The sequence below is a fragment of the Nymphaea colorata genome, chromosome 10 (genome assembly GCF_008831285.2).
Source record: "Nymphaea colorata isolate Beijing-Zhang1983 chromosome 10, ASM883128v2, whole genome shotgun sequence".
Lineage (NCBI taxonomy): Eukaryota > Viridiplantae > Streptophyta > Magnoliopsida > Nymphaeales > Nymphaeaceae > Nymphaea > Nymphaea colorata.
The window spans coordinates 3,264,047-3,289,905 of NC_045147.1; the positions used below are offsets into that span (position 1 = coordinate 3,264,047).

Below are 25,859 nucleotides of genomic sequence, written 5' to 3' on the forward strand. Positions count from 1 at the left end.
CCAATCAATTCCCAAAAAGATTTGATGAATCTGTCAAACCAAATCTAATAAAAATCATGTTTGAAGTGGTAAAAGTTTATATTTTTCAACCACACATCCAAAACGCAAAGAAATAAAGAGAACGCTAGGAGACTCATAACAAACTCATTTTCAGCTCATTCGACCTGAATTGGGTACTTAAGCCCAATTTTGATGCCGCTCTTATAAATCGTTTTAATAGTCGGTAGTTTTTTGTCCGCCCATAAAATCTGATCAACAACTTGAGTTTTTACAATTTCATTTTAATCATATGAGAGAGAGAGAGAAAGCGTGTGTGTGTGTGTCGGGGTGTCTAGGAGGATTTAAATCTGTCAAACACTATATGTTACTGCTAAAAATTAAAAATCTGTTGCTTGTGAACAATTTAATTTGTACTCATCAACAAAGTGAATTTTCTCTTTTTACTTTACTCAAAGAAAATACTAAAGAAAGCATATTTCGACCTTGGAAGCGACCCAAAAGGTAAACTTAAAAATTTTCATCCATTTGTTTGCCTATTATTCATAGAGTTCGTCCATCCATATAATTGAAATTTATTTACTTGATGTTTTAAACAGTTATAAGCTTAAATACAAATTCTAAACGTGAACTTCGACATTGTTTTTAACGTAAAGTTGAAGTCCATTCGCCGTGAGAAGCAAAAAGCAAGACAGCAAGTTTATCCTGGAGGCGTTAAATAAGTGGAACAGTAACACGCCATATTTAAAAGTCAATAAATTCGGTCACGAGGTTGACGAAATAGCGGCAGTTGCGAGAAAGTATTGACTGAACAAACTATTATTTATGGATTTCATGAACAAGAACGTGATCTGCGGCATGTTTCTAATGCGATAGAGAATCTCTCTCTCTCTCTCTCTCTCTCTTGATCTAAAGTAGTCCAGAAGGACCAGAAGAGAAACTCTCCAGATGTCATTTTCAGATTTCAGTAACTTTTTATCCAGGAGCGCTCGCCACCACAAATGGCAACAACCCCACAAAAACAAGAAAATGGAAGGGAAGACACAGAAAAGGGAAAAACAGCAGAAGGAAAGCACGGAATCACCTGAAGCGGCCGACGGCAGAGAAGCCGTAAACTCTAGATGCGGCATATTGCAGCAGCAGCAGGAGCGTTAATGAAGGAGGAAAGGCGATTGAGGATGTCGTCGGCGTTGGAGCACTTGGGGTCCATCAGGTGGAAGACGTGGCCCTCGTCCTTGTGCTCCACCACCTCGGCAGCGCCGCCCCACCCGCTTCCCTTCAGCACCTCGACGTACCACCTCCCCCTTCCGATCAGAAAATCCTTCTCCGCAAGAAACACCAACACCCTCCCGCAGCCGAGATGCGATATCTCCGGCCCGCCTGCTGCCACCACGTTCACGAGAGGGTCGTCGGTGCCGGGAGTGGTGGGGTAAACAAGCTCCCACAGGGGGTCGCGGCCCGGATTCTTTCCGAAGAAGTAGGGATGGATCAAAGCCAGCCCCGATATCTGCACCTTTAGATTTTCCTCGCCGGAGGGCGGTTCGAACGGAGCGGCGCCGCCGGCAGCCATGGCTAGGCTGTGGGAGATGGTGGCACCGGCGCTGTCCCCGGCCAGAACGATCCGGCCAAGGTCACCGTGATCCCTCAGCCACGGCTCCTCTGCGCCTTGGCGAGCCACCCACTGGAGGGCTGCCCAGGAGTCTAGGTAGCAGGCGGGGACGGGACACTCCGGTGCGAGGCGGTACTCCACGGAGACGATTAGGGCCCGGGACACGGAGGCGAGGGAGTTGCAGAAGGAGTGGTAGATGGAGGAGAGGGCGGAGCCGACGCAGAAGGCGCCCCCGTGGACGTATAAGACGATGGGGAGCCTATCCTCCCCCTTGTCGGCGAGAGGCGGGAGGAAAAGGCGGACGGAGACGCCGGTTTCCGGCGAGACGATGGCGTCTTTAGACGAGACGCCCGTGCCGGCATCGACGCCCGGCGGGACGCGGTCGACGGGCATTAGCCTCTCGGCGCGGCCGTCCTTGTAGACGCGAATCAGCGGCGGAAACTCCGCGGCGACCTCTGCAGACCGCGGATCCATCTCCTCAGCTCCGATTCGTTTCTTGTTGCACACAAAGCCTCAAACACAGAGCCAAGAGAATGGAGTGGGTGGTGAATGGTGATGGTCTTTAGCACGTAACTTGGGAGGTTGGTCCATATATTATTGTGGCATGGATTCTACAAACTTATATGGATCCATGCGGGTCGGATTTATGACACGGATCCGAACCAGGTAGCACTTGCCCTCTTGCCTTGATGCCAATCGAATGGCCAGATCAGATGCATTTTGAGGCAATTCGTTTATCATGATCACAAATAGTTGACTAGTCTCAAAAAGATGACAAGAGACAGAAGAAAATATTAATTAATCAGACCTAGTTTGGGTTGGGTTGAGCTTGGTTGAGTTGGGCTTGGGCCCGAGTTTCAGATGTCGGGTCAACCAAAGTTCGGTTTCTTATCGGGTCGGGCTGGCCCGATGCCCAAACTTACTCTGACTTCAAGCCCCAATACAATTTATAATTTTAAGAAGAATTGAGAGGCCTTCGAATCTCTTCTCTTCGAAGTGGTAGTGGTAGACCCGATGCCCAAACTTAGTTTGACCTCAACCCCCAATACAATTTATAATCGAATGTCTTCTCTTCAAAGTGGTAGTGGTAGACCCCATGCCCAAACTTAGTTTGACCTCAAGCCCCAATACAATTTATAATTTTAAGAAGAATTGAGAGGCCTTCCAATCTCTTCTCTTGTGGTAGATTGATAAACTTCTCTGCTCACTAGGGTGAACTCAAGAAACAGCTTTCACAGCTTTTCCTCTCACCTGATCCCAACACCACGTGTTATGCAGTTGCTGAGTTGGAATCTGAAACTTCTTTTTTGGATTGAGATCTCTCACTACATCTTTACTTTCGTATAGGTATTTGATGAGTACAGTCGACCTTATTAAATGAAATCTTATCATCAGCTCTTGTGCGACGTGTAGGCACATTGTGTGAGCTTGTCAGGCCAAGCAAGAACTGGTAGGGTCGGGACTTCTATTTTTTTGCTGCGTGGCATGGTCCATGAGTGTGGTTAATTAAAACATCTCTCAAATAATTGTTGTAAATGTCTGGTTGGATACCAATTGATTTGGTTGAATCCAATGAAATGGAGCTGACGGCAGTATGATTTTCATTTGCATTGGACTCTAAGTTACTTTTCAGGCAGGTTGCTTTGATGGCATACCATACCTGGTTTGCCTGAAAGGCCTGCAAAAACTACATGATGTCCATTTGAATCCCTTTGATGCAATTTGCACTTTACTGGCTCACATACATTTGATCGAGTTTTGTTCGTAATGTTGCATACATAACGAGTGTCTACCGGATGTGGACCTTACTACTAATATGTATATTTACTTTCATGTTCAAACTTTACATATGTATATGGGTGAGATAACAAATAGATATGAAATAACAAATAAGTATGAGATAATGTTTATGAGATAACAAAAGTTTCATGAAATAATGAGATAACACTAAACATAAGTATCAGATAACAAAAGATTATGAGATAATGAGATAACAGATGAATGTATGATATAACACTAAACATAAATATGAGATAAAGTTAATAAAATAACAAAATATCTATAAGATAATGAGATAACGGTGGATGTATGACATAACACTAAAAGTAAATATAAGATAATGCTTATGAGATAATAAAATACTTATGAGGTAACAAGATAACCCTATGGGTGGGATAAAAAAACAAAAACATATTTTTTATTGTTTAAAAGGATATATTGGTCACAACAATATGTTGATGCAGACTAACAAAATTTAACATTGTCAAATTCTCAAATCTTTTTTTTGCAATTTCCTCATGGACATTTCTTTCTCCATATTAAAAATAGTGCATGAAATTTTATACATGGAGACCGACCGTGTATATAACGAACTTCGAAGATACAACAATAAGGTGAAGTTATGCGCTCACATTGGGAAGCCACATGGTCGTCCCTTTTGCATGGTATGCTCTTACAGCAGCTCCGATAATAAAAAGCAGTTAACTAGAGATTTATTATCAAAATTAACAACAAAATGATTCCTTGATTTGTGTATTATCTCACTATTTGCTTAGATCCATCTGATATTATTGTCATGATTTTTGCTAGGCATCATAATCTCTATTCTTATCAAAATCATCAATATCGGTGTCTCCATCTATGTTGTAAGTTGTTTCCTAGATTGTTGTTTTGAGAACGTTGACCTCACGGCATTGTTGTTGAATTGTAAATTGAAGTTTGAAAAAATGTACGGCTGACGCTTTCTCTTCCAGCCTCAAACCATTCTTGCTTTCCCACTCTTTTCATATTTGATGAATTTTAAGTTCTTTCTATGTATTCTTTACAACTTTTAAAATTTTGAAGGTTTTCTTGCATCTCTAAAAAATTTCAGGGTTTTGTAGCAATTCTTGCGATTTCTTTTCATTTGTTGCTGATTTTAATTATTTTCTTAATTTTTATTTTGAAAAAAAATGCTTCAATGATTCCAATGGGCAAGAGTTGGAATACATTTGACTCAGCAGATTGACGCCATCCTTATGATTTAATTCCAAATCAAATTTTGATACTATAAGGATACACAAAAACACTTAGTTTCGTCTCAATATCTGACCCATTGGCTTGATAAATGAATGCATACCACCACACATTGTGTTGTTCACATGATTTCACACACACACACATATATATATAATACAAAAGTAAGTTTTTTTTTTAGCCATCCATATGCTTTACATCGATCACTTTAGTTAAAGTGGTTGGTTGAGTGATTCTAGATAAAGAGTCATCATTTACTTATTTTATATATATATATATATATATATATATATATATATATATATATATATATATATATATATATATATATATATTTATTTATTGAATCATGACTTTGACATTCATTTGTGAAAAAGACACTTGATCCCAGCAGAGATGCTGTCTTTCTTTATAATTTTATTCTTTTTCCCCACTTCCTTTCTTCTGAATTTTGCATTCCCTCCCTCCATCGACTCCCTCCCACCTGTGCTAAACCAGTCACCGCCGGCCGCATCACCCGACGTTGGTGGCCTTGCCAATCCCCGGCAGGCCTAGCACAAGAGGATGCTGCCGGCTGCGTCGCTGGTTGAGCACAAGTAAGAGTGAGGAGGAGATGGGTGGAATAATCTACCCATCTCTGCCGCCACTATCCAGTGCTTTGTCGGCAGGTCTGTCAGGGCTCCGCCGAGTCCCAGCGGGCCCACTGGTGAGGCGCCAGGCAGTGGCAGCGAAGATGGGAGGATTATTTCACCCATCTTTTGTCAAAACAAATGGAGGAAGAAATATTTAGAAAGGAGAGGGAGGCAGTAGCCGGTGCCTTTCACAGATGCCAGTGGGCCTACCAGCATAGGGAAAAAGCACCGGCAGGCGGCAGTGGTTGGTTCTAGTGGATGAGAAATTGGGCAAGGTCGGGAGAGAAAAAGTGAGAAAAAATAATAAAATAGTAACATAAAAGAAAACAGGAGCATCTGAGCCATCTGATCTTAAAATCAAATGGGTCAGATCATCTATCATTTTGACAAATTAATGCCAGAATGGTTCAGTTTCTTAATATATATATGTGTATTTCTTTTAAATGATAGGTTCTACTTCCTTTATGCAAGCACTGATGGATGTGCTGAAAGCTACGAAACGGGAAATTTTTAAAGTTTTCTTCTAAAAAATCACGTCAAAAAGATTAGGTGGAAAGTGCAAGAAGAAAAGAAATGGTATTGAAGATTAAATGCTTTCCCAAATCTTACCTAACAGGATTTTAGCTTCTTGACAAATAGCGATCTACAACTTCTTTCAATTTCCCTTTTTTCTGTGTGTGTTAAACTAGCTAGGGGTGGGTAGACCTACCACCTTGTGCAAATCTTCTAGACCTATTAAATGCATAGCTACAGACATAGTTTTCTGGTTTTAAATGCATGCCGAGGTTTTTCTGGCAAGTTATTTCTTACAGAAAAAAATTAATTCAGGGAAATTTTAAAACAACTAAATCCTAAAAATAAAATGTAAAAATAACTATCTGGTAACTAAAAACTGTAAAAACGTGACAATAGATAAAAGAAATGAAGAAAATGGTACATTTAGTCCTTTTTTTTTTCAGCTGATCTGTTTTAAATGGTTCGTGCTTGGAATTTTCAATTTGCTGTGTGTCCGCTGCCTAAACTCAGCTTGCAAATTGAAAGCAAAAGAAACAACCATAGAAAAGGAGAGAAGTTGTATTATCACAATTTTAGTATCCAGTCTTGGGTGTCAACTAAAGTTGGTGGAGTTGGGTGCCGTTCAATGTATGTCTAGAAGCTCTGCAGAAAATGAAATGAAAAAGACCCATACGTCATTTACAAAAACGGATATATATATATATATATAAAACTTTTCAAAGCTACTTAGCCATTTAATCAGGACCAAGATGGGTAATTAAGAAAAATACAAAGAGAAAGAGTTAATGATCAGTTTAGTCGTTCGGTATTCGTGAACACCTTTTTGTTTGTGTTTTTCTTTCAACCATTCATTTGATTCAAATGAATGAACTTGGTTAAATGGCTGATTGGTTAGATGGCTGATTATCAGAGTTGCCATTCAATTACTCTCTCTCTCTATATAGAGTAATTGAATGGCAACTCTGATAATCAGCCATCTAACCAATCAGCCATTTAACCAAGTTCATTCATTTGAATCAAATGAATGGTTGAAAGAAAAACACAAACAAAAAGGTGTTCACGAATACCGAACGACTAAACTGATCATTAACTCTTTCTCTTTGTATTTTTCTTAATTACCCATCTTGGTCCTGATTAAATGGCTAAGTAGCTTTGAAAAGTTTTATATATATATATATATATATAAGTAGGTTTAAGTCTGACACAGTTTTTTCTGTAGTCAACCATCAATCCTGTTGACTGGACAACAGAATGAGCTTGTAACCATCGCATGATCATTTAATGTGCATATTACATGGAGCCTCTATGATGTGAATTGTGGAATCCGAAGTCATGAGTATAAATGTGATGTTACATGTGTGTTCTTTCTTGCCTTCAATTCTAACATGTATCAGAGCCAATGGTGGTGCGAAACTTTGTTGAATTCCAGTTTCATCAACATGGCATCAACCAGTTCTGGCAGCAGCCCGAATCAAGGGTAGATAATTTATTCATCTCCTTCTGCACTTGCTTTTCTTGCTTCCGGAATTTCAAATTTGTATGTTCCAAAACCCGGAATATGTCACTGGGGATGATGTGATTAAGGTGGATTTTTTCCTCTCTCAGCAAGGCAGTCCATGCTTGAATTTTAGTTTGAAAAAATGTAAAAGAATTATATGCTGCCCATTCCAAAGAACAGGGTTTTTCAGCTTAAAGAACAACTTCAATGTCCTAAGAAAAGTGATAGAAGTGTTGATAAATATTTTGAGAGAGCCAAAACTTTGGCTTATCATTTGCCTCTTGCCGGGACACTGTCTAGGAGGATCATATTATTCTGTCCCTGTTGCATGGATTGCCACCTGAATAGCACTGCACACAAGCCAAGTCTAGCTTGAGTTGGGGCAGCTCAATTTCAAATCGACTCAAAAAACTCAAGCTCGACTCGAGCTCGAGTTGAACTTGATAGAATAAGCTCAAGCTTGACTCGACAAGCACAAACTCAACTCATTTAGCTTGTTTATGTTAAGTATATCTCGTTTCTTTTAACTCATTAACTTGTTTACTATTCTCATTATAATTAGACATTCATTATGTGGTCGAACTGAGTCAAGTTCTTACTACTCGAACTCGACTCTTTTAAAATTTTGAGCATACATTTGAACTTGAATTGGGCTCGTTTATAACAAGTCAAATTTTGACAAGTGAGTTTGAGTAGAGCTCAAGCTGGCTTGGCTCAGCTTCATCAACATGGCATCAACCAGTTGTGGCAGTAACCCGAATCAGGGATAGATAATTTGTTCATCTCCTTCTGCACTTGCTTTTCTTGCTCCTGAAATTTGTATGTTCCAAACCCGGAATATGTTACTTGAGGATGATGTGATGAAGCCTGAAGGTGTATTTTATCCTCTCCCAGCAAGGTTGTCCATGCTTGAGTTTTAGGTTTCAAAACTTCATATGCTTTTTGGAAAAATGTAAAGGAATTATATGCTGCCCATTCCAAAGAACAGGGTTTTTCAACTTAAAGAACAACTTCAATGTCCTAAGCAGTGGTGGAGCCTGAATTTTTTGCAGGGGCAGGCCAAACGGTCCTTGGGTCGGACCAAACCAAGAGAAGCGACAGGTCAACCAAAAGGAGCGACGGATAAGTGTCATATATATATAGTCTTGATAAAGGGAATAGGAAGAGCGGAGGCCTCTTACTCCTTCCTCACACGTTTTACGATTTTTTCTTAGAACAAACAAGCAAGAGAGAGGCCTCCCCTGCGTGAGAAACAGGGCTCCCTGCTGCTTCTCCTGTTCCAATGCCGAGGAGTGAAGGGTAGAGTTTTCTGAAACAAGGTGCATCTCTCTCTCGTCGTCGTCTTCTTCTTTTTATTATTGTTTTTTCTGATTTTTTGGGGCCACCCTTGTTCCAAAACCTCTCTCTCTCTCCTCTCCGTAGACTTGTTTCTCCTCAGAGCAACAACACGGGAAAAAAAAAAAAAAAAAACGACTCGACCTCCCTCCCCAATCACAAACCCCACGCTTTTCAATCCTCCAGATTCCAGCAATTGATTGTTTGATGTAACCAATCTTCCCCTGCGTGAGAAACAGGGCTCCCTGCTGTTTCTTCTCCTCCTACTTCTGTCAAATAAAAAATTATTAAAACATTTACTTACAAGATTGTTCAGCCCACTAAAAACAATCAGTGAGGGTTTGATAAAACTGTGGATAGATCCGCGAGAAATCAAACGCAACCTCACTGGTTTTTCTTTTATTCAAATAAGTTTTCATTTTTAAAAAGCTTTTTGGGCATATAGGGGGCTGAGCTGAGGGTTGCCCGGTATGAAAATTCATAATACATTCTACTGCCCACAACCACCATCCTTGCAACAAATATACACCCGGCTTCCAATAGATATATATTTCTTCCAGAAAAAGTGAAAACAACAAGCAGCCTTCAATAGATATATATTTCGTCCAAAAAAAAAAAAAAAAAAACAGCCCCGAAAAAGAATCTTGTTCTTCCTCCAAGGCGCTGCTATCCGGGACCAATTTCCATCAAGTTCCAGATTTGATCCAAACTCAAAATCTGGATAAGCTTTACAAAAGGTAGTAAATCTGTCTTCAGTTAACATGACATTACAAATAAACGTAATATCTGGTTTCTTGGCATCAATTGATCAAAAACAACCTCTAGAGACTGCTGTGTTAGAAAGCCGCCTTACATTCCTACTAAGTCTCCTCATAAAGAAAATAAGAATATTAGGTCGGGTTCTTACCGAATCAGGACAATAATTCGGGACATTCTTCTTGTTGCCTTCAATATTAATCCGATTAGATAGTCATTTTGAAGCGCAGAAGGGGGAATATGAAATCCAATGGAAAGTAGATATGTAAAAAATAAGTCCTGTTACGGACAGGTTATATGTAACACACAAACGGTTGCCCCACGAGATCTAGTTAGGAATGCTGCCATGATCCGTGCTGAACGGTATCTTTTTTCAATTGGTTGAAGATTGATATTATGTTTTTTTATTAAAAAATAGAAATAAACAAAAAAGGCTGTAAATACAAAAGACTAATAACAAAAAATCAACAAATTGTTGTTGCAACTGATTAAACACGAAGGGGTAAATTGCTGTTTGCGTGATTAACAATCTTTGTGAACACCAAAGAGCTTGAATTAAGAAACCAAACAAGGCTAATAATGTAATGTTTGTGAATCAGAATATTGCACATACATAGCAATATACGGACTAAATGTTTTTAACCCTTTTTTGGCATAAGGTAATGGATTGAAAATGACTTCCATATGATGATCAAGAGGACCACCCTCTTCCTCCATGTAGGAAAAAGGCCAAAAAAATAAAAAGAAAAGAGTGAAGCAAGCATGGCAAGGGAACACATTAAGATGAATCCAGAAGTAAAGTTTAATTTTTTTTTGTGGTGCCTTCAACCAAGAGTTCATAAAAAATTGGAGGCGGGTTGCTCGATGTCTGCTGGTGTGGGCGAGTCCTTGTTGCTGTCAAACGTCTACGGAACAGAAACACATGATCTACCGAACAGTAATGACTTCTTCTCAATGTGTTGCAAACAAACAAACCAAAAAAAAAAAAAAAAAAAAAAAAATCAAATTTCTGCAACATGATTTTGTATTTTCTTTTTCTTTTTTATCTTTGTCCCCTTCTTCCTTGGTTCCTTTCATGGCCATTTGCGGTTCTATCCTTTTTTTTCTCTTTTTTTTTTGTGATTTTCATCCAACAAACTTCTAACATCCTACAAATTTGAATTCACAAATAAAAGATTGATATAAAGATGAGACCGTATAATCAAACGCGGTTTTGACTGGATTGGATAGAGTACACACGTGCAAGCCTACCCACTCATTTGTTGGTTAACCCAAAAAAAAAAAACACGTTTCTTGTTTCTTGATCCAAAAAATACATTTTTTGAAACTATAGATTCGGAAAGTATTTGATGTTCAATAGACCATTGAGAAAACCTTGTTAGGTGAGGCATTCCTGTAATTCGAAATAGGGTGAAGCTAATTTTTTTTTTTTTTTATGAAGCACTAAATATATAGTTAATAAATTTTTAATTGGTTTTATAGGCAGTGACCCGGATTTTGTGGGGTTGTCTCATGTAACTGGACCCAGGTTTATTGTGATTCAACATGTAAATTCAATCTCATCTAACTGGACCAAGGTTTATTGTGGTTCAACGTTTAAATTCAAAATTTTAAATTGGGTTAAGTGGGGCACACACCCAACGGAGCCGCCACAACCTATCTCCCCTTGATTCAAAAGTTCATCTCCACTAATCAAACCAACTGATATGGATCGCAAATCTACCGTCGAATACTAATAAAAAATTGAAAATAAAATTGGTTGTGTCATATATATAGTGGACCGCACAAAATATTTATCCATATATAAATAAATATAGTTTGTTTATCTATTCAGTTATATATAAGTAATGGTGAGGCAATTAACATGGTTGGGTGTTTTGTATTGTTTGATCCAACTGAATTGTGTATCCATGTTTCTTTCTCTCTTGTTTCCTTCTTCCTTATGGACGTGCTTGCCTCACTATGCGGACTTTTACCTTTTGTTTTTTTAAATGGTGGGTGGAAAGCTGATCTTCCACGAGTGAGGGTTGAAGCTTCCTCCCATCTTCTCAGGGTCATGGCAGGAGCGGAACCAGGATTTTTTTTAAGGGCGGACCAAACGATCCATGGGTCGGACCAAGAGGAGCGACAGGTCGGGCCAAGAAGAGCGACGGGTCGGGCCAAACTAAAAAAATTTTGATTTTTTCAATATAATTTTTTTTTTCTGCGCTCACTCCCTCCGCCCCTGGTCCTAAGAAAAGTGATAGAAGTGTTGATAAATACTTTCAGCGAGCCAAAACTATGCCTTATCATTTGCCTCATGCTAGGACACTGTCTAAGAGGATTATATTATTCCTTCCCGGTTGCATGGAATGCCACCTGAATAGGAATGCACACAAGCCGGCTCACCCTTGAGTTGGGGCAGCTCGATTTCGAACTCTACTAAAAAAAACTCAAGCTCGACTCAAACTCAAGTTGAACTTGATAGGACAAGGTCAAGCTTGACTTGACAAGCACAAACTCGACTTGTTTAACTTGTTTATATGTTAAGTATGTCTCGTTTCTTTTAACTCGTTAACTCGTTTACTATTTTCTCATTATAATTCAACATTCATTATGTGGTCGAGCTGAGTCGAGTTTAAATGAATTAAGTTCTTACAACTCGAACTTGACTCGTTTAACATTTCGAGCATATATTTGGACTCAAGTTTTGACTCGTTTATAAGAGTCAAGTTTTGACAAGCGTACACCTAAATATGATGCCTTCAAAGTTTCCATTACCACTCTTGTGCAATCTTCCCGGTTGCATTAAATTTGACCCCCAAACGTAACCTTGTCCAACGAAACTCACCGTCATTTGGTTACAATCAGAACTATCAAAACAATTTTGAAATCAAAATGCTTATTTTTTAAGAAATTGAAATTTTAAACAAACCGGGGATTTTGTTTTTAAAATTTTGAACCTAAAACTTGGGCTTTTGATTCCATTTCAATTTAAGGCACAACTATGATTCTGGAGTTTTCATTCTTGAACCAAAATTCCAAACCGTCAAACGCCTCCAATGGTAATGACTATTCAAAGTGGGGTAATGGATCATCTTTGTCTCTCATATTGGAAATTCTTATATTTCTTTTGGATCTATTTTTTCATGAAAGATATTTCCTGTGTGGCTAACATTACTAATTGCTCTTTGTCGAAAGAATTATTCATGACAACCTAATGATATTCGAGTTCCAGCCAGTGGTAGAGATACATGAGGTCTGGTGTGCACCAGCCCATCCAAAGTTTCATTAGAAGAATCCAAAGTGAATTATGTTATGATAATTTAAAAATTACATAGGTTGCTTACATCAGACTTATTTTGGCGACTCTAATGTCTCTCAACAAAAAAATCATAGTCCTGCAACTGGTTCTAGCTAGTAGCCAAGCCACATATAGGCTGGTGTGGGCAGTTGTCTGGATCTGATACTGAGAGGATCATTTAGATCGTTGCAGAAATCCAGTCCCAACCCAAATTACATCTAGTTGTTAATTTAATTGTTGACGTAACTCTCAATCGTAAATCCAAAGTATTCCCAAATTTTCATGTGTGATTTGAATTCTCTTTAGAGTTTTAAAATGATGATTGATTAAACCGTTCCAGAAGAAGTGGATTAATATATATTTAGCTTCTATGAGCCATACACAAATTCATTTCTTAGTAATACACGTACCACACCATAAAAGTTAAAGCTGTAAATCTTTTTCGCTTTACAAAGGCAATTCTATAACTTAAAGAAATTGAGTAAACCTGATCCTTGAAGGGAGCCATTGAGGTTAAATGCTGTCGCCAGAAGAAGAAGAAGAAGGCCGAAAGCTCTTCTCAGTCCTTGGTCTGCGGTCTAAGACTACTTTCGGACTTGAGTAAGGTATGGTACACCCACTAAATAGAGTGTTCCTATTTCGTTGTAATCTAAAAAACTAGTGCCCATGAAAAACTAACAACCAAACTTTCACCAGCTCCTCAACCCAACAAGCTGTGCTATGTCCCTTGAGAGATTTGGATTAAATTTTGTCATGTTTTGAGTGAGAAAGTAAAAGGACTCCTAGATTAAACGAGCTTGCTCGAGTCTAATTGAATCGACTTTAACTTGACTCATTTATATGCTCCAGTTTTCAGTTAAGCTAGAGCTCAATTTGTTTAGCAAAGGAGTCGAACTGAAGCTCAAGTTGGCTCGATTCATTGCCAAGTTATTCTTAGATCTCACATAATCTAGTTAACTTTTTATTTTAGTAAACATTCTTATTTAACTGAACATGGAGGAGCTAAATTATAGGAATTGAGATCCCATTATCCAAATCTGCTCTGACTTATTTTCCCATGGCAGCATCTTAAACAACAGAAGATAACAGCTCAGGCCGTGCCATCTGTCCAGTCTGGTCGGCCATTGGTAGCCCACCATCTTGGCAGCCGATTCCGCCCGAGGTAAGACTGGTTGGTCGGCTTCATCCGAAATTCCATCCCAACGGCTTGACTGCTGGTTAATCAAGAGGGGAAAACGGATCCTAAGTATTCGGGTCTGCAATTCTGGTTTCATCCATTATTCTGTGCGAACAAGATCCGTATCGAATCAAATTTATCTTTTTAGATTGTAAATTTGTAATCACTTATGTCAGATGGTATGCAAGTCCATCTTGAAATGGTTACAAGTTTAATTGTTCTTGAACCATTAATGTATATACATCACTATTTTCTCTAAGTTCATCTTGAAAATGGTTACAAGTTTAATTGCTCTTAAACCAGTTTTTAGGTCTGTAATGATCAAAAGAACCGCCATTGTTGCTAAGATCACTGCAAACAGAACCCACTTTCACAAGCTACTCTGTTTCACAATTTAAGCCTTTTTTAATACCAACAAACAGGAAGAACACAGACACACACAGTAGCAGCAAGAACAACAGAAGAAGCAGCAACAAGAACACTGTGAAAGATACAAAGGTAGCTCATTCAGATCAATCACGATTGATGAAGGAGACGATGCGGTTCATGAGATCCTTGGCCTTCTGGGTCTTGTTGTTGAAGAGGTAGAAGCAATGGCCCTCCCCTTCCGTTTCTTCCAGCTCCAGGTCGCCGCTCCACCCGCTTTTTTTCAGGGCGTCGTGGTACAGGAGTCCCCTTCCTCTCAGGTGATCCTTCTCCGCCACGCACACCAGCACCCTCTTGCACACCAGCTTCGCCAGGTCCGGCGAGCTCGCCGCCACGATGTTGATCAGCGGGTCGTCCGGCAGGCGCGTGGTCGGGCACACGAATTGCCAGTGGTCGTCCTCCGACGCGTTCGCCTCCGAGAAGACGGTGTGGATCGCGATGAGCCCCACCACCTTAACCGGAACATCTCCCTCCGTTGGAACCGGCCCGAACGCCGGGGCGCCACTGGCTGCCATCGCCATGTGGTGGGCGAAGTTCCCGCCGGAACTCTCCCCGATGAAGAAGAACCGGTCGAAGTCGCCGTGCTCCGCCAGCCACGGCTCCGCGCCGGGGCCGGCCGTCGCCTGGCGGGCCACCCACTGGACGGCCGCCCAGGAGTCGAGGTAGCCGGTGGGGATGGGATGCTCTGGCGCGAGGCGATACTCGACGGAGACCGCGAGGACGCCGGCCTGGGCGGAAAGGGCGGTGAGGTGATTGTGGGCGACGCGGCTGAAGGCGGAGCCGGCGCAGAAGCCGCCGCCGTGGAAGTGGATGAGGATGGGCAGCTTCTTTCGGTTGGTTGGTGGTGGGTTGGGAAGGGGAGGGAGGAAGAGGCGGACGGCGACGCCTGTTTCCGGGGAGATGACGACGTCCTTGGTGGAGACGCCGGTTTCCGGGTCGACGCCCGCAGGGACCAAGTCCGGCGGCATGAAGCGCTCGACGCGGCCGTCCTTGTAGATGCGGACGAAGGGAGGGCGATCCTCTGCGATCTCTTGGGACGGATCCATGGTCTCCTTCTCTGTTCTTCGCTCACTTTTCTTCTACCCACAGGGAAAGGGAGGAACCATTTTATAGATTCTCAGTTACAACCCTGCATAGATTGCTCCGTTTCAGCAAAGACAAATATCCGATAGAGTTTGGATCTGATTCCACCCGGTTCAGAACAAAATGGAAAATCATCAGCTACTCATGTTGGGTCCATGAGATCCAATTCAACATTATTTAGTATGTCCAATACACAAACTTTGTCGACGGTTAAAAGAATATAATTCCAGTCCTTTTAAGATGCATAGATTTTCAGTTTAACAATATGAGTGTGTTGAGTATGTTGAAGGTGTTGAAGGTTGAGAGCTATTTCAAGACTTGGGTAAAAAATGAGATACCTATCAATTGGAGTGTACAAGTCCAATATTTGTAGTTGAAAAAATTATCACCCGCAAGAATGAAACTAACAACCAGACTTTCACCAATCATTAAAACCTGAACTTGAAACTTCATAGATGCCAGTATCTAGACGTGGTTTACTACATACTTTATCTGTGTGGCCTGTTCGATGGCTCCAGAAGCGTTCAGAACGGCAGGTGGTAACTGAGATTGCATTAGAGTATAGAGGTGGAGTTGATAATACAACTCTATCCTATGCAGAGTCATTGGTAACAAAATGTTGGTTGCTCTTAATTAAACAAAGAGAAGAAAGAGTGTGTTTTTTTCCTTCCTGGCATGCTTAAAACTGCTTGGAAGTCAAATTGGAAAGCTCCCTGCAAATTTAACAATTTGAAAACCATGGCCTTGCCAATACTCCAAGACCATAATTTTCATCTGATTACAATGATCTAAAAAAGAGAAGACCATTATATTTATTTTTATATTGTTTATAATTATCATGATGAGAGATCTGTAGGAGTGCAGTGAGGGTGAACCTACCTTTTATAAGGGTTATGTATAGTTTCTATTTTTATCATCTTTTTATTTTCATTCTTATAGCACTCATCCCAATAGCATCTGCCAGAAGACGCCTAAATTGGCCATCTTGGAGAATTAGAGGATGCAAGATAAACCATCAAACTGGTTCCCAGTTTCTAGTGTCCCCAGTAATGGTGTAAGCCAGTAGAGGTTGGGTATTTGAATGCTTTAAGATTTTATAATTTGGGAACTAAATCTCTTGAAATTTCATAGATTACAAGATCTTATCTATGCATCTGTACATGGAGTGACCTCTAATTAAGTTACTGAATCATGGATATTTCACGTGTATGGTTGCAATGTTGAACAAAAAAGCTAACAACATTACTTTCTCGAAATATAGATGCACAGTTTTTCTGCAAAATACGTTGCATCAGATCCTCATTTAACCCCAACAATCTTCTGCAAGTGGAAAATCAATCATGCAAACCAGGGTCAAATTTAAGTAAGAAACTGAAACTGTTTCAAGGGCTAATCCCAAAGCATCAGAACAAATTCTCACTACCCAAAACATCATTTCTCTATCTCTGCTCAAACAGCTGATCTTTCTTCATGATATGAAAAAGACGGATCCTATCAAGATTGATTGATGAAGGAGACAATCTTCTCCATTAGATGCTTCGCCTTATTGGAGTGGGGAGCGAAGAAGTGGAAGGCATGGTTCTCTCCCTCAGTTTCCACAATCTCCGCAGCGCCACGCCATCCTCGCCGAACCAGCACCTCGTAGTACAAGCGACCGACGTTTCTCATCTTGTCCTTCTCGGCCACGCACACCAACACGCGGTCGCAAGCCAGCCGGTCAATTTCCGGCGCGCTTTGCGCCATGAAGTTGATAATGGGATCGTCCGGCAACGTGGTAGTCGGGCAGACGACCCTCCACAGCGGCTCGTCCTCCAACTTCGCTTCCGGCTCCGAGAAAGCCGGGTGCACCAGCACGAGCCCCACGAACCTCACCGGCAAGCCGCCCGCAGGCAGGGGCCCGAACGCTGGGGCGCCGCTAGCTGCCATCGCCATGTGGTGCGCGTGATTGGCTCCGGCACTCTCCCCGGCAAGGAAAAGCCGGTGGAAGTCGCCGTGCTCCGCTAGCCATGGCTCGGCTTCAGGCCCCGCTTCGGCTTGGCGCACTACCCACTGGAGGGCAGTCCAAGAGTCGTAGTGGCCGGCAGGGACGGGGTGCTCCGGTGCGAGGCGGTACTCGACGGACACGCCGACGGCTCGGGCCTCCGCAACAAGGGAGGCCACGTAAGGGTGGTGGCTCGAAAAGGCGGAGCCAATGCAGAAACCGCCACCGTGGAAGTAGACGACGATAGGGAGCTTGCCACTGGGCAGCGGATCAGGGAGGTAAAGGCGGACGGAGACGCCAGTTTCCGGGGCGATGACGACATCTTTGGAGGTGGCGCCGGCTTCAGGGTGGTGGCCGGAAGGGATGAATCCGATGGCTATGTATCGCTCGACAGTGCCGTCCTTGTAGACACGAAAGAAGGGAGGGTGCTCGGCCTCTATCTCCTTGCAAGGCTCCATCTCTCTCCCTCTTTCCCTCCCTCCCTCAACTCAGCAGCACCATTTCGTAAGCGGAGAAAGTATGGGCCAAGGTCCACATGATGTGTTAGGTCCACCGTCTTTTCTCAAGCCTGTCAGTCAAACTTAGCCGTTATTCAAAGAGCCTGTCAAGCAGAGAAACTTAGCCGTTATTCAAAGAGCCTGTCAAGCAGAGAGAGAGAGAGAGAGAATTAAATTTAGAGAGAGAAAAAAGCATTGATATTTTATAATTTTGACTGATTATTACATGTATGAGTATTAAATAATTTGAAAATATGATAGTTCTAAGAAAAAATGGTTAGATTAAGTTAACCGTTATTTGGTAGAAAAAGAGAGTGCAATTTCTACAAGGTAGATAGAAAATGACTTCAAGTCACGTTGCACCAACCATTCAAAAACAAATTACCAACCCTCTCTCCTGCACCAGAACGTAATGCATCCGACACCCCAAATTAAAGGACTCTTGTAGCACATGAGAACAATTAAATGTCGTATGAAAAACTGTAAGAAGTTATAACTATATTGAAAATAATGTAACACTAAAAGCTACTTTTATGTGTCAAGTTGTAAATCAACTCAAATAAACGTACCACTGAAGATGGTAAGTCCCAGCCCACTCATTTTGCAAATTTTAGATCAAACAATCAAACGCTGGACATAATCACAATAGATTCGCTAGAACAACAACTTTGTGTCCTTAGCATGTGCTCTAAAAATATATAAATGTTTTAACACAATGTTCTTTGTATCAAATGCCTTTGTGGCCAAAATGAGTAGATTCTTAGTCCCTTTCATACTGCCCTTAAATAAAACCTCATTTCCATATGAACAAATCTAGTTTTTCATTGTCGCCAACATCATGCAGCAAGCAAGATTCGAGTCTTGGATGCATATATGGGAGGGCATGGGGGGTTTTTACATAAAAAAAGGTGGTTTCCTCCAAGTAAACATTAAAGAAAAAAGGTCGCTCTTAGCCTACAAAAATATGCTAAAAGAAAAGCTTTTTGGTGAAGGTTGTGTATATACGAAGTAAATACCGAAAATCTGTTCAGAAATCCATGTCGTGACTTCCTGACCTAGGCTAACTTGTCGAATTCGTCCACAAATTCCAAACCAATTTCTCAAATGGGTTCTTTTAATGCCCTCTAAATTAATCCGATTAAATTTTTAAAATGAGTAAGGGGTTGTTTTGTGTATCTAGAATTATGAAATTTTAGAATCAAATGCTTCAATTTTTTAAAAATTATAATTATTAAATAGATGGGGTATTTTGTTTCTCGAATTAGGAAACTGAAACCTGAAATTTTGAGTCCAATATTCCAGTTTGAGGAGGAACTGTGCTTATGAAATTTTCATTATTGAATCAAAGTTCCAAACCATCAAGCAGCCCTAATATAATGATTATGTACCAATTTATGGATTAAAATGGTTTAGAACAATATCATACACCCAAAACTTAAATTTCGAACCAAAATTTAATTAACAATAAATATGGTATAGATTGGAAAACCTTATTCACTATATGAAGAGTATGGTGTTCTTCAAAGCTCTACAAACATATTCTCCAAGAACATAATGTTCTTTGTAATGAACACCCTCTATAGCTATGAGAATTGAAAACCAAACCCAGTCAAAAGACTAGGTTCCGACCTAGGCTGACTTGTCGAATTCATCAATAAATTCCAACCAATCTTTCTCAAACATGGCCAATTAAGACCGATCAAACTAAACTTAAAGTTGGGAACAAGATAATATAAGGGGAATTTATGAATTTATAGCTATATAATGGTTAATTGTAGACATTACCACACAATCAAACCTCGAACCTTGATTCGAAGTTGAATTATCAAACCACAATCCCGAAGTAAATTAAAATGCTCCAACTTGGATCTGCTCCAGTTTGCAAAACCTATATGCATCAATTAGAGTACTCGTGCTCGGCACATACTCAACATTGATCCGTCTTCCGTATTTGGAAAAAATTAATTGTCCTTAATAAAATTCATTGGTAATGGGATTATTGACAGCGTCACTGGGTGCGTAGAAGGTGCTTAGTCGATTTGATTTTCATAAGTTTTATCATCTTCCACCATAAATAGTAAGATCACAGGTGGATCACAGATATATTGTACTCCAAACAAGTTTTCATACAATATTCAGAATTATTTTTCTTTAAGTGTTAGTTGTTAATCTCCTACTCAACTCTCACCAGACCTGGAAAACCTCGAAAAGATAGAACAAAAAAAAAGTTTCGAAACTTTCGTTTAACAAGTGTCACCATCGTCAATGACTACACTGCAGATCCTTGTTCCATGGAGTTCCGCCATGCACGCCGGAGAAACTTCTTTAATGTTCTGAAGACATTCTCCTTGAAAATGGGTTTTAGTTCTCAATTGATAAAATCTTAGTTTTCCCAGTCCCCAATGAATTTCAGTTTTTTACAGCAAAGTTAAAAAGTATATAAACATCAAATGGGAGGCACAAAAAGTAAGGTAGTGCACAGGAAACTTTGTTTGTTATTAGACATGATGCTATGGAGACCAAACCATTCCATGCCCAAAAAAGAAAACAGGAACAAGAAAGAAGAAGATCAGTTCCTCAAGAGAAGAATTCAAAGACGAAACACAAAATTATTCAATTCTGACACTCATGATAAGAACCAACACATGCATTACAAAGCAACAATTCTGAAATGCAGAGTTCAGAGAATAATTGGGGCGAGAGACCATCGAGGAAGATGATCTCTGTTCCTTTCGTCTCCGTCCCTTTCAGTCGCGGTTTATGAAGGCGACGACGCGGTTCATGAGGGATTTGGCGTTGTCGCAGGTGGGCTTCATCAGATGGAAGACGTGGTCCTCATCGTCGTGCTGCTCGAACTCCACCACACCCTCCCACCCGCCCCTTCCGAGCAGCTCGTTGTACAGCCGCGCCCTGTCGCCCAAGTAGTCCACGCCGGCGGCGAATATCAGGACGCGCCGGCAGCGGAGCTGCGAAAGTTCCGGCGCGCTGTCGGCCAAGAGGTGAACGAGCGGGTCGTCTGTCCCCGCGGCCGCCCCCGGGCAGGTGACGCGCCACAGCGCCGCCGATTCCTCCCTCTGCTTCGTCACGAACTCGTCGTCGACTGGCGTCCAGCCGGCGAAGTAAGGGTGGAACAGGATAAGGCCGGTGATGCTCATGGGGAGGTTGTCGGCGGGAAGCGGGCCGATGACTGGGCAGCCGCTGGCGGCCATCGCAAGGTGGTGGGCGATGTTCCCGCCGGCGCTATCGCCGCCGAGGAAGATCTGGTCGAAGTCGCCGTGGTCTGCGAGCCAGGGCTCGCAGTGCGGCCCGCCGGAAGCCTGGCGAGCCACCCACTGGAGGGCAGCCCAAGAATCGAGGTGGGGAGTGGGTACGGGGTGCTCCGGCGCGAGGCGGTAGTCGACCGAGACGCCGATAACGCCAGCCTGCGCGGTGATGGCATTGAGAAAGGAGGTGTAGATGTCGGAGCGGGCGGACTCGATGCAGAAGCCGCCGCCGTGGATGTAGAAGAGGATGGGGAGCTTCTTACCAGGGGGAGGCGGTGGATGGGGGCGGAAAAGGCGTACGCACACGCCGGTTTCCGGCGAAATGACAACGTCCTTGGAGGCTACACCGCCGGAGTCCGGGTGTGGGGAGGGAGGGACGATCTTGGGAACGTGGATCTTCTCCACGCGGCCGTCCTTGTACACGCGAAGGAAGGGGAAGAGCTCGATGTCAATCTCCTTGGAGGCTTCCATCTTCTCCGTCGCTCTTGAAACTCGACAGAGAGAGAGGGCGGTATTGTTCAATCCTTTTCTTGTCCATACTGGTTCATCTTGTTAAGATTCCCTGATTTCGGGTCGGGTTTAGGCTCAAACCAACCAAATTTGAAATTGAACTTGGATTTAGAAACATGGGTCGAACAGTTGGTTTGAGTTTGGATCGGAATTTAACCAGTTTAATTAACAACCGATTTTTACATGTAAAGTGACGTCCATATGAATTTCTCAATTCACGTTCGCATCCGGGTTTAAATGTAAAAATGAATCTCCGAAACCAATAGAGTTCTGTTAATGATCTTTAACTACTTTACCAAACATTACAACTGATTGAACTGGTAGGTGAGTTGCCATTTGGTTGAGGTCACTTTTCGCCCGTGGTTAGACTTGTTGGTAGGGTCGATGGGACTCATATGTTCCAAGAGAGAGAGAGCTCAAAAAAAGCAGAAGTACAATTATAAAAAGAATTAACAACTTATGCAATATATATATATATATATATATATATATATATATATATAATTTCAATGGTGACTGATAGTTAAGTTGTTTATTCACGAGGACTGTCGTGATCAACGGTTGAGAGAAAAATAAGAAGAAAATTATATTAACTAAAAAGCACATTTTATATCTTGTTTTTTCTCAACCGTTCATCATGGTATATATATCACTTGGTATTCAAGTGATAGTTGAAGAGTTACGTGAACACCTAATTAGCTTAAAAACCGGGCTAAAAGGGTCTGTCCTCTGAAATTATTAAAATGTTTTGAGTCTCATTCACATTGTTGGGGACGAAAATGTTTTGAGTACTTCATGGTTTGAGTGCTACATGGTTTGAAGCATTAGAAAAGCTGATCAAAAGGTGAACATATGGATGCAGTGCAAAATCTTAAGCAATTACATTGCACCCAAGTTCACACTCAAGACTATATGTTTCGAATACTAAAATATATGTTCTATTAAACAAAACTTCTTTTCATTTGTATAGTTTTCTAATTCATATGGTAAACGTTGTCAAGTCACAATATAAAAAAATGCTGAATGCTTGGAACTTGGAGGCAGGAAAGCTCCCTTTGCTTTTCTTGTGTTGTGGGGTAAGTTGGGGTTTAAAATGGCATGAAATAATGGAATGGCTCACTTCACTTTTTGTGCCACTCATGTTGGCCCTTTGGAAGACACACCTTTCATTTGGAGTACCAATTATCCCTACATTCTCAAGTGGCAAGGGGCAAAGAGAAACCTAACATGTCCGCCTACATCCTTTACATTTTCTATGCTTGTTCTACGTTTTACTCGAATGAGTGATCATAGTGGTCTGAAATTGAGGAAGGGACTCACCAAGTAGTAAGGTAGCCGACACAGGACTCATGACTACTGATCTATCTAGTAAATGACAGTACTAAGCTCATAAATGTGACATCTCCGCTATATGATCTAGGAGCGCTAAGTACAAGGAGAATCATAAATTAACAAAGATATCCCCAACAGCCCCGACCTCTGAAATATACCCATCAACTAAAGTGTCTCATTGCCATCCTTTGCAATGGAGAAGAATGAGAATGAAACTGAAGATTGGGCTCTCACCTGTCCGCCAATCCGGCCAACAACACTCTGCTAGGGCGGAGCCACATGGTGGCAGTTGTGGGCAGTTGCCCACACCGGCCTCACAAAATTAGTTTAATATATATGTTAATTTTTTGATATATTTGATTGTTATAAATATAAGTACCCCAATTAAAGGTGTTGAATAAGTGCCCACTCAAATTACGCAAATCCAACATATGTCCTTGGGGCAGCTCCACATGTAGATTCTAGCAAGGGCAATTAGACCAAGGCCTAAGCTCAAGTCTGCCGGCTTCTCTAAACATCTATCTTGATAGCAAAGTGCTTTGTCCCTGTTGAGACAACTTGCCCTGCTCAAAATGGCACTGACGTTTCACTCTCTATGCCTTTTTGTGGACAAGTTGGGCCATGATGTACATTTTCTCTCGACAAGTTGGACTTGCTTCCACGTATTCCCGCATTTACATGTCACAGGTAGCACACATTTGCGTCCTTTTCCTTGGGTGGCTGCTTCTTTTGTGGACAAATGGATCCGTCCGTAGGTAATTGGTGCATCCATCAATCCATATAAATTTTATATACTTTTAACATGAATTCATCCCATATATGTTATTATATCAATAACATTAATATAATTCATATTAATATTTCATGCCAATAAGTTATGTTTCATGCTAGTAACTTATTGCGTCTTTATTTGTTTGTCCGAAATAAGAAAACCTGTAGTGCACAAATTTTTGTGTGTCAGTATAATTAATAACTTGGTTACATGAACGTGATACAGTGAGGGCTAAAAGGAGTTGTCCTTTGGGGCTTTTTGAATCATTTTGATTTTGAATTCATATTGGTTGTAGGCATGGCAAGTTAAGCCATCAGAGGCCTTGTCTGCGACACAGAAAGTGAAGCATGTGCTGGAAAGAAAATGATCAGTTCCACACAGAAGCTGGTCACATGCACAGGCCTGCCCACGATACAAAGGTGTACAGGCTTGTGTGCATGACACTTACCTTTAAAAGTGCACCAAGGGCATCCTAAAAGTGGGTCACATGTGAGGCATAAGAAGCTGCCTATGGTGCACCCCCTAGCCATCTCCCATTCTACACTGTTTGAAGGTTTTAGAAAGCCCATCAAAAGGTGAAGTACATCTGGGTGTAGTGCACGTAGTGCAAAATCTTATGCATTTATACCGCATCCAGTTCACACTCAAGACGTATATTTGGAATCCTAAAATGCATATTTATTTTAACTAATTAGATAAAGTGCTCTTTCATTTTGCATCTCTCTCAACAGGGTAAAATGTTGTAAAAATACTCGAACTAAGAGGTGCAAGAGGCTTTATTTGTCCTTGAGAGACATAGCATAGCTGGTCGGACTGGTCGTCCAATGAGAGCCTGATCATTAGTTCGATTCCTTTGAATGCTACTCATCTAGACCACAAATGGTGGCAGTGCGACACTCTAGTTGATGCATGCATTATGCTTCCACCCAAGTCTAAAAGTGGGGTTCTTCTCATAGTTTCTGCTCACCCAAAAACATCCCTTTTGCTTTTCAAGTGAAGGTTGTGGGATGAGAGGGTTTAAAATGGCACCAAAATAATGGAAATTACTGATCACTTCACTTTTTTTGGCCACTCTCGCTCGCCATTTGGAAGACATACCTTTCATTTGGAGTACCAACATCCCCACACCCTTTTAAGTGGTAAGAGAAACCTAATTTGTTCACCTACCTCCTTTCACTTTTCTCCCATATTCTAGCTAGTTCACTACTCTGAAAAGGAAGGACGGGAGTTACCAAGAAGCAAGCCATCTAAAACAGGATTTAAAGCTGTTGATCTAGCAATTGTAAGAAGTGAGTTAAAAACATGTTACCTCCCTACTGCATGATCTAGAACATCTAAGTAAATTATGAGTGACAAATTAGTGGAATACATACATACATACATGTATGCATATATCTATATATATATTGTTGTTATGGAGACTTTCACAAGGGGAATCCAGTAAGAGCAGGAGAGGAAACAAAAAGGATCTTTTCCTTTTACATGTGGGCCTTGGTTCTCTTTTTTACACACTTAAAAGTTGGGCATTGCTAGGTAGGACCCAATACTGAAAATTACCAGCTTCAAGAATGTGTATTTATGGTTCAGTCTATAGATCAAAGCATCCCCTTGCATTTTCTGTTGGTCGCCTTTTGAAATGTTCAACCTTATTGGAAGGTGGCCTGTTAATTAATCGATACGACATGAGTTGAAGGAAATCAATCACAAGAGTGTTTTTGGAGCGAGCAAGAGGCTAACAAACCATTGCCTAGAAAAAAAAGCTCAAAGGCTCCCCCATTCACCTTGTCTTTGGGGTTCTGGGCTGCGTCGATATCAGTGATGACAATGTTGCCTCCTTCACACAAGATATGATTAAGGCTTTCAATTTGGTGAAGCCACCGGTCATTGATTTGGACAAATCAATGGGAATTGAAAAAATAAATTTAAATTTTATTTTTTGGAAATATTAAATGAAAAATATTTAAAGATAACAAAAACAAGTAAATTAAACATTTATAAACATTGAAAACCGTCATTGTTGCGCTCTTGAATTGGACATGAAATTGAATGTAATTTGCAACCGATTGGATTTGATCAGCCGATTGAATTCAACTGGGATTCACTCTTGCAAATCGGTGTGTTTTTTGTGAGAAGGTTGAGCAGCCTGCTTTGCTGAAACATATTGGAGATTATTGGAG

At 41.1% G+C, this 25,859-nt stretch overlaps 4 protein-coding genes across 4 annotated transcripts; all 4 read right to left on the reverse strand.

Annotated features, from left to right (window-relative positions):
* Positions 1–922: 922 nt before the first annotated feature.
* On the reverse strand, positions 923–2,192 carry LOC116261878 (2-hydroxyisoflavanone dehydratase-like). The gene has a single exon (XM_031640792.2). It carries the CDS (start codon positions 2,078–2,080, stop codon positions 1,115–1,117), a length of 966 nt encoding a protein of 321 aa, XP_031496652.1. The 5' UTR covers positions 2,081–2,192; the 3' UTR covers positions 923–1,114.
* A 12,009-nt stretch (positions 2,193–14,201) lies between these two features.
* On the reverse strand, positions 14,202–15,353 carry LOC116262576 (2-hydroxyisoflavanone dehydratase-like). Its single transcript, XM_031642055.2, has one exon. It carries the CDS (start codon positions 15,288–15,290, stop codon positions 14,331–14,333), a length of 960 nt encoding a protein of 319 aa, XP_031497915.1. The 5' UTR covers positions 15,291–15,353; the 3' UTR covers positions 14,202–14,330.
* Positions 15,354–16,547: 1,194 nt separating this feature from the next.
* Positions 16,548–17,827, reverse strand: LOC116262771 (2-hydroxyisoflavanone dehydratase-like). The gene has a single exon (XM_031642264.2). The coding sequence runs from the start codon at positions 17,764–17,766 to the stop codon at positions 16,822–16,824; it is 945 nt and encodes a 314-aa protein (XP_031498124.1). The 5' UTR covers positions 17,767–17,827; the 3' UTR covers positions 16,548–16,821.
* A 2,567-nt stretch (positions 17,828–20,394) lies between these two features.
* On the reverse strand, positions 20,395–21,608 carry LOC116262575 (probable carboxylesterase 2). The gene has a single exon (XM_031642054.2). It carries the CDS (start codon positions 21,537–21,539, stop codon positions 20,553–20,555), a length of 987 nt encoding a protein of 328 aa, XP_031497914.1. The 5' UTR covers positions 21,540–21,608; the 3' UTR covers positions 20,395–20,552.
* Between the last annotated feature and the right edge of the window lie 4,251 nt (positions 21,609–25,859).